This window comes from Astyanax mexicanus, chromosome 3 (assembly GCF_023375975.1).
Source record: "Astyanax mexicanus isolate ESR-SI-001 chromosome 3, AstMex3_surface, whole genome shotgun sequence".
Taxonomy (NCBI): Eukaryota; Metazoa; Chordata; class Actinopteri; order Characiformes; family Acestrorhamphidae; genus Astyanax; species Astyanax mexicanus.
Genome location: NC_064410.1, coordinates 40,681,332 through 40,694,224, shown reverse-complemented (window position 1 = coordinate 40,694,224; position 12,893 = coordinate 40,681,332). Strand labels below are relative to the sequence as shown.

Below are 12,893 nucleotides of genomic sequence, written 5' to 3'. Positions count from 1 at the left end.
GGCCGATATTGAGGTCCTACAGGTCTATCAGTAGGTGCTCATTAGTGGCCACTCATTACCAGCTCCATTCAATTACAGCATGTTATAAAACAGGCTCCAGCTTCATTAACACAAACCAACAAAACCACTAAGAGGACTGGAAACTCCAGCTCCCTGCGGTACAATAATTAAGACAATTGTAATTTCTGCTGCTGATTGGAGTTTAAGACATGTGTTAGGAAGTTAGGAAATGGCAATAGTAACAATCAGTAATACACAGGGTAGGGAAACACCTATAAAAAAATTTGGTTGGCAGGCAGAGGTCTAATTTTAAACACTTGGAAACATGGCCAAGCAGGTTTCCCCCATTAGCTACAGCCTGTGTCTAAAATTGGATCACCACCTGGCAAAGCATTTTCATATTTTGTGTGGGTATTTCCTTACTTTAGAGACTCCCTTCTTTTGGAAGTCCATTTATCAGTGGTTGGTGGTAATGCCAAAAATTTGGTAGAGCTATAGAAAGTCCTTTTTTGTGTTTGTCGGCTCTTTGTGGGGACAACATATTTCCAAAATGATTGCTTTAGTTGTTTCATTGTGTTATTAAATTATGTGTTGTTTAATTCTTATATTATTCGTTTGTTTTGTGTAGGAATTTGCTTCTTTTAAAATAGTGGCTTATCTATTTGTTTATTTATTTTATTATTTATTTTTTAAGTTGGTTTGTGCAGTTTAATGGAAGAAGTTTAGCTACAATTTTAGTCTCACAATCACAATATCCCACAAAAACTGAAAAAAGTAATTGTGTGTTAGCGAAAGAGAGAAAGAGTGAGAGTGATATATAGAGAGAGAGTGATAGAGAGCGAGAGAGAGAGAGAGAGAGAGAGAGAGATTAGTCTCAGAGTCTCAGTGCTATAGTCTACCAGCCTCGTGTTTAACAGTTGTGTAAAAGCCGGAGCTGCTCGCGCTGCAGCGTCTCCGCGTTATCAGGGTCAGTGCGAGCCGCCGCGGACAAGAGGCTTAAACAGATACAAGAGACTTAAACACGAAATAAAACCATCCAGGTTCAACCCCTAATCCTCACAGGGTCCACAGGAGCTGCAGTTTCACTCACCGGGTCGAATCTGTTAAGGGGAATTTAAGCTCGTGTGTTCTGAGGGTCCTGCGCTAAATCTGGAATAATTAAGCCTTTCCATTAATTAGAAAACAAAATCTGTTTTTCGACTAAAGTACCTGTTCCACTGTAGATATAGTGGCTCCAGTATTTTAATTTATTTTTATTTTTTCAGAACACTGATGAAACTGTTTCTACTACATAAACTGGGGTGAAGTGAAAACTGTCACAACGCATAAGTCGACTTTTTTCTAAGAGGTCGAAGTGTGATGTAGATTGAAAGTCATTTACATAAAAAGAGAAGAAGAAAAGAATGAAAAAGACAGAAAGACAGAAAAGCTGAGTGTTTGGCTCAGTTAAAAAGTTAATGGGATCAGACGGTCTCTGTCCGGGGTTCTGAAATCCGTATGAGAAAGGTCAGCACCAAGGACAGCGGCTCAGCTCCAAAAACCCGCGCCGACCCGCCCAGCTCCTCTCTCTGGCCTCCTCTGGATTATTTACTTATTCATATATATAAACAGCATCATTAAATATATTGTTTTCGCTTTTTGTCCAGTTTCAAAGACCAGCCGTATTTAATTATTCCTCTAATCATAAACCATTCAAACGTCCCAGTCGGCAATACCACGGCGAGACTAACGCTAAAAAAAAAAAATAAAAGACAGAGCAAACCTCCTTTAAACTAGTGAAAATGGGTGAAATATATTTAATGGAATTAATTTTTCAGTGTCTGTTTAAGTTAAAGTTCTGTTTTAGCTGTAATCTGTCTATCCTTTTCGTTTCATTTGTAAATTTATCATTTTCCTGAAATACAAAGTAAAAATCGAAATGGTAAAAAACATCATGTCTGATATATATTTTAATATTTTTGCTTGTTTATTTTATATAAAAAAACAATTTGTACTTTTCGAAATTAAAAAAAAAAATCCTCAAAGTCTGACATTATTAAGTTCATCTGAACAAGTGATAAGAGATGGCTCCCCAGACAGAGGGATTATTTCACATCTCCTTTCACATCTTGTTCTGATAACAGGCTTTGAAATGTTTAAAACTCTCTAACTGCGATGAGCGCGAGGGGCTTTCTAAGCCCCCAGAATGAGGGAACACCAAAGACCCCACGACCACCACCAAAGACAGACTGCTGCTGAGTTGGAATAATGCGGACTTGTTGTTACTTGTTTCTTAAATCACATTAAAAAAATTAAGTCAGAATTCTTTATTTATAAACTGACCCGCGTTTCATGTTTCATAAATCAGAACATCGGCGTTAAACAGCTGATACATTTTAAATGTATATGTTTAAATTAAATAATTTAAATTTAAAGAACCAGGAAACCGATTAGACTAGCATTAATAAATAAAAACTCAATCTGCTAATAACTGTTTTTGCTGTTGTTGTTGTTGCTGCTGTTGTCGGGCTGCTGCCAAAGGCCTTGAACTGTGCCTATAACAATCATTATGCAAATTAAATTTAAAATGAGATGAATTTCGGGGTAAACAAATAACGGAGAAATACGTTTTTAATTTGCGTTTAAACGGGTTTTAAGACAGACTAAATAGTTTTGGGCAACTAAACACTCTCACATTTGCAATATTGAAAAAAACAATTATATATATTTGCATTTACTTTACCGCATTTACTAACAAATAACTGCCAAATGAACGCAAACATCTAACTCTACAAAATAATCAAATAAAAACACTGACGAATAAAATATAAAAATCTAATCTAATTTTGCCAAAGCTCTAAACTCGTCTGAAATAAACCAAATAAACCAATTTACAGACTAAACTGCTTACCACAAATTTTACCATTTAATCACTTTTAAACACATTTCCACTGGTTCCCGGTTGGTTGTAATCGTGAGTATGAACTGCTTTTATTGTGTGTCCAAAATAAATAAATAAATAAACAATCCACTTCGAGACACGTTGTTTAATTCCCACCTGTTTTCTGGTAAACACGCCCACCTGCCATAGGATTGGCTAATAGTTCACACTCGCAGTCGGTGCGCCCAATGAAAAGACTGCTGAGAAATGGCTCAAGTGAGCGGGACTTCTAGAGCCTATTGCTGAGCAGGAGGGCGTGTCTTTCCTGAAAGCGGGCAGGAAAAATCTCATGTATTCCACTTGTATTTTCATTTTATTGTGGCGCCCCCATGAGTTTCAACAGCAGAATAACACTTTGAATTTTGGTGGAATTTTCACGCGGCGGAACGCGATTAAAAAAACGAGGTGTACCTTTGAAACTAATATACACACATTGTTATTAATGAATGGGGTGTAAAGACTGATTTTAAAAGTTATCTGTTTTTTTAGCAGCATTTTATTTTTCATGTGGCATGGAAACAACAAGAAACAACCCAAAGTTTTTTATTATTTATCTCCCATAATTTCAAACACTTCAGAACAGATTTTCTGCATTCTATTTTTTTTTTCAACTGGCGCAATTACAGAAACGTGTAAAAAACGCAAAATACAGTAACGTTGAGCGTAATCAGGCATAATGGACTTTGTATTTGAGTGTGTGTGAGTGTGTGCACGTGAAGAAAAGTGTAAGTGTGAAGCGTAAAACTGCTCACCAGACAGAGCGCTGGTGTGAGGAGAAACACGGCGCACCAGCCCGCAGCCCGCATCCTCCCTCTGCTCTCAAACTTCCTCTCGTTTCCCTCCTGCTTTAAGGACCATAGATCCCACCTGGTATCCGCTTTACAGTGCGAGTAGGAGCCTCGGCGTGGAGAACAACCAGCCTGCGGAGCCCATGACCACCAGAGAACGAATGAAGGGGGAAAAAGCGCGCGGTTTTTACGCAGGGCGCAGCGCCGTCATGGTCTCACTGTGGCCAAGCTTCTTCAGTCTGCAGCTGAGAGCCGTTAGTTCCCTCTCGGAGAAAATAAAAAGAGGAAAAAGAGCAACATACAGGACTGGATATTTCTTTCTTTCCTTCTCTCTCTCTTTCTCTCTATGTGGGTCTTTATATCCCGCGCTCCTCTGAAGCGCACGGAGAGAGAAACCCGGCGCAGCCAACGGGGAGGCGTTGTGGGTTTTTTGTTTTTCCCTCCCACCCGTATTACGACAAACCACGCCCACGTGAGCTTGGATTGGCTAGAAAGCCTTGGGCGTTTGAGCTATTACGTTATCTTAGCCTGGAAAGTTGAAAGGTACTAGCCTATCAAGCACTGGAACCTGCACCACAAGGTAATCCCAGCGAAGGAAGCGATACTATTGGTCAATTTTAGCGGAGGGGGGCGTGCCTTGCTTAAAAACAGGTGGAAAAAAGAGTCAATACAGGGTGGGACCAGATGCACTGATGATGCTCTTTTTTTAAGTGGACTGCATCAGACTTTGCGAAGTGTTGAGTTGCATCATAAGAAATGACTTCATGATCAAATATATGAACAAGACATTCCATATTCCCAGCTTTAAGAAGCAAGAAATGCAAGTTTCATGTTAGTTCTGAAGGTTTGTGACACATAGATTCCCAAACTATCCGTTAAGCAAGATTTGCTGTCAGTGCAGAAAGGCCGAGGCCGTCAGCATATGCTGAGTCTGGGCTCTTGTCTCAGGACGATAGATAGATCGCCATGCTTTTTTCTCCCTCTCCTGCTCCCTGACAAGCTTGGCTGTTAAGGGGGAGGAAAGAAAAAGGGAGTGGAGAGTTGAGGAGAAAAGACAGCATGGCTATGCCTTCATAAATCTGTGGCGGTCTCATTGCAACAGCATAGCGCCAGTCTCAGCATGTCACTATAACTCAGACAGAGGGGCTGATGGGATGCGGCGGCGAATGGCTCCAGTAGCCTTCACAGTCCCAGCATGGAGCAACGGAGCCTGCAGGGATTAATCACCTCCTGCACAGCTTCGCTGATGAACACCTCTGCACACCTACACGGCTCCTTGCTGGAGCGTCCAGTCTGGGCCCACCGCATGCAGCCCTCTGGGCTATTGTGTTTTCACGCTGTCACTCTGATCACACTGTTTTAGAATGCACCACAGATAAACTGTGCATGCAGGGGTGTGGAATGCCAGTGGCTGTAATATCCAGATGCTCTGGAAGGCCTTGATAAACCGGATCAGGTGTGCTGGAACTGACGTCTCTAGGGCAGTGGATCACTAGGGTCACACTTCAGTACTAATAAACTCTGCACTCTGACTGCATAAGAAGAAAAGATCTTATGAATGAATAAACAAATTGAATTATCTGTACAAACAATAATCCATAAATCACACATCACAGAGTGTTTGGCACACATGCTAATGATTTGACCTTAACCATGTACGTATACTGTATGTAAGGTATCATATATTTCTGACAGAGCAGTATGTTGTAATGAATGGAATTCAGAATTTTGTGAACCGTTTACACCTAATACATTTATATATGTATGGAGTCGACCTATTGTAGGTTCATTTTTGGTAACACTTCACTTGGGCGGTGCCTCAGATTGCTGATGCCTTGTAGTTGGTCGCATAACATACAATTGAATGTCAATTAAATGCAATTGATTTCTTAGTTTAATGTAAAAGATTATTAATTGAATGGAACCCCACACCTAAACTTAACCCTAGCTCTGACCTTAACTTTTCAGATTTAGGTGTAGGGATAGATTCCATTGAGAATTCTTTTTTAGCTGAGAGTTCAGTTGCATTTAATAGATATATAATTGAATGTAAGTTAAATGTACATTGATGATCTATGAGGCATCTATATGGGTCATACAAAAATAAAGTGATACCTAATTTTCAACAATGTTTTATGTATATGTACTGTTTTTAGTTGATTATCATCCTTCTCTTCAGATGACAATGGGGTTTTGTGTGCAAAAGATTTTAACACTTTCTGTAGAATATGACCTGATATATAAAATGCATAAAGTGAATAATAAAACATGTATTTAATATTTTATCAATATTATTTTTCCACATCTTTTCAAAGAACAGAAAGGATGGTTTCAGTCAGTATCTAGCAACACCCTCTTGGGCAAATTTCACAGCTTGGAAATGCTTTTTATAGCTAGCTGAGTATACGGGAATGCTTTTAGTTCTGTGAGATTATTGGCTGGTATCAATGCACTTCTTTTTCTATCCACATATCCTTGATGATGTATAGGTTGTTGGACTCTTAGGAGGCCATAGCAAAACTAAGCACTACTGATCATTTTGAGGTGTCTTTAGTATCATTATTCACGTATAAATACTTTGTTTGACAGCAGTAATATTGAATGATTGTTGGGAGACGGTTTGAGGAGTCAGAGTGTTTTAAAAAGTTTGGAAATATGCATCACTTCATCTTTATAATCTAGAAATGTGTACATGCTATAGCCCTAATAGGTTAATTCATGTCTGAATTGGTCAGTTTTCTGAGTTCTCAATTCATTATTTACCTTTCCTTTTTTAAACACAAAAACAACCCTGTCATATTGCTCAAAATGCTGAAAATAATTTAGCATCTTTTACTCTATGCCTTTGGAGATTCTTCTTCTACTTAGTTAACTCTTCACAGTAACAGAACATACTGTTCATTCCACATTACATTCGTTCCTATGTGTAGCATTCACTTTTTTAATCTGCTATATATACTATATGTACAGTATATACTGCTTTAGGTACCTTAGAACCTAAGCAGATATTATTTTAAACTATTTGTCTTGGGAATACACTTTGGAAACCTACTCTGGATCGAGTTCTTCATTCAGTTTGTTTGGGACGTGTTGAGGAGATCAGAGTGAGGTAACTTTCTGACCCCACTAAGTTTCTTTTGAATACAAAACAAATACTTACAGCAATGCTCTATAATTTCATAGAAGGACTTAGCTGGGCGATATAGACAGTAACAATCTCACACAGGCGCTTTATTTAAGGAAAAAAAGCTATGAAATAAGCAAGAGCAAAAATGCTTTGGTTCCACTTTATAATACATTTCAATTTTTAAACCATTACTATTAATAGCTGTGAACAAATCATTTGTTCATCAGAATTTGAATTTTAGCAAATGTTAACAGGTACCAGTGCAGGCATTCATATTTACATATGTTAATATTAGTTTACCAGAATGTGAACATCAATAAATCACTAGTTAATAACAGTTTAAACCTAAAATGTGTATGAATTACTGTTCATGCTGCCAATGTGTGCATTGGTATTTACATAAACATGGGTAATATACATAAACAGCCATGGCAACTGGGGGAGAATAGAATATAGGGGAAAGAATGGGCCCTATGTGTAGTTAGTATTTATCATATTACTGTATTAACTTTTGAGTTCACTAAAATGTGAAAATTAATAGCTATTGGGCATTAGTTAATTATGAAGAATTACCAATACCAATAGCTTGCTGTAGGGGTGGGCAATATTATTTCATACACAATTTATCGTGACACAGAAATATCATGATATTAAAAATCCATATTGTGATAATAGGGCTGTTCTGTCTTAAAAGTAGTCTATTATTTACTGTGAAGTTTTAGGTTTATTTATTGTTTAATTGTTTTAGTTTGCAGTTTATATGCATGCACTAAATATTCTGCAATATTATTTGCTGCATTATATTATTTTATGCTATATTATTTATTTTGCCACATTATGATTATTCTGTTATACTATTATTCTATATAACTGAAATGAATGAATTATTTTAATTTTCCTATATCGCCAAGTATATCGTTATCGCAAAAATACCCTGAAATATCGTGATATTATTTTAGAGCCATATCGCCCACCCCTAGTTTGCTGCAAATATAGTGAAAAGTAACAAAAAATATTATTATTTTTTTAAATATAGCCTATGTTGACATTATGTGAGCTGGTCTGAATGGCAAAGTAATGTTTCAAATTTCTCCTTGAAAGATCTAGAAATCGTTCAAATCTTTACAGGTTTTATAGGTTTAAAATCTTTTTACCACTGCATATGTACAGTACTTTGTAAAAGGTTTAGGCAACTGGACCTATGATTTAAAAACATTTATTTAAGCAAAAAGTGTGTTTTAACAGTTCATATTAGAAGTGATGCATTTAAAAAACAAAAATAATAACAAGAATTTCTGGAATTTTGGAGAATATCGTATCGTATGAACTAGTTTAAAGAACAAAGATTCTAAATTGCAGATGTCTTCTTGATGCCTCCAGTCAGGACAAGGATTTGATTAATTCTATACACCAATTTACCAAACCAGCTGTTGATATGATAATAACTAGTAAATAATAGTAGACTTTCACAAGAAGAGCTATAGAAATGTTTTAATGAATACAGTAAAACACAGAAAAAAAATCCTTTATGTATGAACTTACTTTTCTGCAAGAGGTATTTGTGTTTATTCTAATATTAGTATTAAAAGCAATTTTACTGAGTAAATAAACACTTAATGTCAGACAAGTAGCTTTTTCACAGTATTCTATTTTTCCACATGCCTAAAACCTTTGCACAGTTCTGTATATTTTAAACTCTCCATTTCAGTTCATTCTATAGGAATCACATATCAATTATTAGCACTGTTTGAAAGACTAAATATTCCTCTGTGGATTTTGATCAATGAGAAAATCTTCAAGCGTGAGCAAATCTCCTAGATAACACCTGCACAGCAAATGATCTTTTTGTGCACTCTTCCTTTTCAAAAACAGCTTCGGGCTGGCTTATACTCCAACACAAAGTGCAAGTGCATGGAGCTAATCATGAGGTCAAGTGGGTCTAATCCAGCAAACGGCATACCTTTGGCCCTCGCTCGCACACATTGCCTTCTTACTCACACCATCTAATCTACTGCAAAGGACAGGAGATTACAGGGTAGAAGCCTTCCACTTCCTAATGGCCCAGTGGAAGAAAAGTGAGGGATAAAGGCGATTGGGCCAGCTGAATGACGCCAAAGAGCGCTGGCATGCTGCAACTCAGCTGCCATGGCTGAATGCCCAATTGTGCAGGCAGATGTCGGAGAAGTAGGGGAGCAAACTCTGCGGGCGGCGTGACGGCATAGCGGTGAGGTTTTCAATTAGACCCAACCCTTGCTCTCTGTTGGGCAGGTGCTCTCTGAAGACACACAACCAGCTATAACAACACGACTATAACACACCAGCTGCCCTTTTCAATATGTGACCATTTATTGATGAATGTACTGATATAAATGGTCAACAAGTATTTTATATAAAAAACGGTTATTTTAACTTACACAGTCAAAACAACTGCTACCATTTTTTGCAGAAGGTACATGGAGGCTTTAAAATACATTCATAAGCAATAAAGGATGCATTAAAAGGAACACTTCCATATTTACAGTATGTACAGTGAGTCCAAGAAGTATTTGATCCCTTGCTGATTTTCTTTGTTTGCCCACTAATAAAGACACTATCCTTCTGCACTTTTAATGGTAGATATATTCTAACATGGAGAGACAGAATATCAAGACAAAAATCCAGAATATAATTTTAAAGAATATATTTTAATTAATTTGTATTTCAATGAGGAAAATAAGTATTTGATCCCTCTTGCCAAACACACTCAATACTTAGTGGCAAAGCCTTTGTTTGCAAGCACAGCGGTGAGACGTTTGTTGTAGTTTACCACAAGTTTAGCACCCACACCAGGGGGAATTTTGGCCCACTCTTCTTTGCAGATCCTCTCTAAATCATGAAGGTTGGTGGGCTGTCGCTTGGCAACTCTGACCTTCAGCTCCCTCCATAGATTTTCGATCGGATTGAGGTCTGACGACTGGCTGGGCCACTCCATGACCTTAATGTGATTTTTCTTGAGCCAATCCTTTGTTGCCTTTGCTGTATGTTTAGGGTCGTTATCATGTTGGAAGACCCAACCACGGCCCATTTTCAGATCCCTGGCAGAGGGGAGGAGGTTGTCCCTCAGGATTGTGCGGTACATGGCTCCATCCATCTTCCCAGTGATGCGGTGAAGTAGCCCTGTACCCTTGGCAGAGAAACACCCCCAAAACATTATGCTTCCACCTCCATGCTTGACGGTGGGCACAGTGTTCTTGGGGTCATAGGCAGCATTTTTCTTCCTCCACACATGGCGGGTGGAGTTGAGGCCAAAAAGTTCAATTTTGGTCTCGTCTGACCACAAAACCTTCTCCCAATAACTTGGTTCATCTTTCAAATGATCATTGGCATACTTGAGGCGCGCCTCCACATGTGCTCTCTTCAGCAGGGGTACCTTTCGGGCACTGCAGGATGTGAATCCATTGTTGCCCAAAGTGTTGCCAATTGTTTCCTTGCAAACTGTGGTCCCAGCTGCCTTCAGGTCATTTGCTAACTCCTGCCGAGTGGTTGCAGGACGATTTCTGACCGTTCTCAGCATCATTGCCACCCCACGAGGCGAAATCTTCTTTGGAGCACCGGGCCGAGGTCTGTTGATTGTCATGTTATACTCTTTAAACTTTCTGATAATTGCACCAATAGTTGTTACTTTCACATCCAACACCTTACTAATCTTTTTGTAGCCCATTCCAGCTTTGTGAAGGTCAACAATTCTGACTCTGAGGTCCTGTGACAGCTCTTTGGTTTTACCCATGTTGGAGACTTGAAATCTGTGTGATCTGTCTGATTCTGTGGACAGGTGTTTTTCACACAAGTGATTAGTGAGAACAGGTGGCTTCAGGTCAGGTAACAAGTTGATTGGGAGTGTCTAACTGGTCTGTAAAAGCCAGAACTGCTAATGAATACTAAGGGATCAAATACTTATTTCACTCCATGAAATACAAATCAATTAATATATATTCCTTAGATTTATTTTCTGGATTTTCTTTTTAATATTCTGTCTCTCCATGTAAGAATACATCTACCATTAAAAGTATAGAATGATCATGTCTTTATTAGTGGGCCAACGAAGAAAATCAGCAAGGGATCAAATACTTCTTGGACTCACTGTATATCTTTTGTATGCCAATAATCATAATACCCACTGAGTTGTGGTCTTTCAAAGCCGACATCAAAGCAATACTAGCTAACTGTTTATGAAAAGTATGTTTTTTAGTTTCATGAAGTGATAAACCTTTGCTTTATATATAACACAGTTATATAGCATCATTTTATAGAAAAGTTTATAAGACAGGCACCTTTTTAAAAACAATATCATAAAATGATCATAAAATTCATAATTCAGTAACCCCTCTTGACATGAATTGTTTAGGAGAGAAAAAAAAATGGATATGGACACAATTTGTAGTGGTCCTAAAAAATCTTATCCCAAAGACCACTATTCCATCTCCAAAACACCATTTTCCATTGTTTAACGAGGTATTAACTACTGAAATTACATGATAACAAGCTAGCCAATGACTGGCATAATAAATGTGTTCTAAATGCATAATAAAGGCAACAAATGGAAAACAGTTTTTTAGTAAGTAAAGTAAATCAAAATGTGTTTTACCTAAATGTGAAATTTACTAATTTACATATTTATACTTGTATAAATATAACTGTATGTTAACTAACTATAAATAGCTAGCACCATGTCCAACATGGTCAGGTTTCTACAAGGATTTCTCCACCTTTCTTGCTCCTCGAAATGTCACTTTTAGCCTTAAATATATTGCCTGGGACATTATAATTAAAATAGTAATTAACCAAACAACTGCATTGTTGCCTGAGGGTTAAGCAGAACTCTATAGACATGCTAAGTGAACAAAATAAAGTTAATGTTAAAATGATCAGATTGTAAATCTGCTTCAATTGTATTCATAGCAAACACACAAATGTTATTAAAAATGTCTCTAATATTTAATGTGTGTTATGTCAATACCATCTCATTTATTTAATAGAATGTTGCATGTCACGTTGTGGGTACTGCCTTAAAACATTCATGGAAATTAATTTATTTATGAATGCATTATAATGTATAAAATGTTTCCAAACATGAAAATTCAACTATTTAATTATGAATGCATTATAATTAGTGGTGTCAATCGATTACAAAAATTAATCAGATTATTATGTGATTAACTAAAATTAAACGCACTTGTTCTTCTTAAGGTGTAAATGTAAATAAAAAGATTTAATGTAAGAAATGTAAAACGCATTTATATTTATATTTGTGGTGTCAATTAAAATACTAGTATATACTGGTATGTTTGAGGGAAGATAAAACCAACATGGGGCACTGGAATAAAGAATGCATGATAAATTGGACAGAGGAAACTTTTTTTACTTTATTGTAAACATCTCAGCTTGGTTGTAAGGATTTCTAAGTTAGAACTTTATTTGCAGAGTTTAATAGAAGTTTATTTAATAGCTGGGTCAGATCGAGTTCGTTTGGGACCGCACTGAGACCAAAATCCATGTGTCGGGCAGAGCAGAATACGGTGGAAGTTGGTTTCAAACGTAATTAATTTGCATAATTAATTTGCGTTTAAAAAAAATTAATGCATTACTTATTATAAATGAATTGTGTGTGTTAATGTTTTAGTGTTGGCAGCCCTAATTATAATGTACAAACTGTTTCCAATCAAGAAAATTCAACTATTTATTTATGAATGCATTATAATGTTCAAAATGTTACCAACCATTATGAGCACTAATAACCACTGAACTGAATATCACTGATTTACTCTGTCAGTAAGTGAAAAACAGAAAAAGCATGCTGTTGGATGTGGGCCCTGAATGCTACTGTGTTTTTGACAAGAGCTATACTCATTATGGCTTGACAACTGGGTCAGGTCATCCTGACATCTTGCGGGGTGCTCGTGGTCAGCACTCCTGAGTACTTTAATGACAGTGGTGTTAGGAGGGCCAAACCATAAACCAGTGACAGGAGTTTGGGGTGCCTAACCCTGTGCTCATCCTGGCAGGTGACAGAGTGACAAGC

At 37.3% G+C, this 12,893-nt stretch overlaps 1 protein-coding gene across 1 annotated transcript in view; it reads right to left on the bottom strand.

Annotated features, from left to right (window-relative positions):
* Positions 1-4,114, bottom strand: part of nxph1 (neurexophilin 1) — a 50,143-nt gene extending 46,029 nt beyond the window's left edge. The window contains exon 1 of the mRNA XM_022683145.2: positions 3,673-4,114. Within this exon, the coding sequence (XP_022538866.1) occupies positions 3,673-3,726 (54 nt within the window). The 5' untranslated portion in view covers positions 3,727-4,114. The remainder of the gene's footprint in view (positions 1-3,672) is intronic.
* Positions 4,115-12,893: the final 8,779 nt, after the last annotated feature.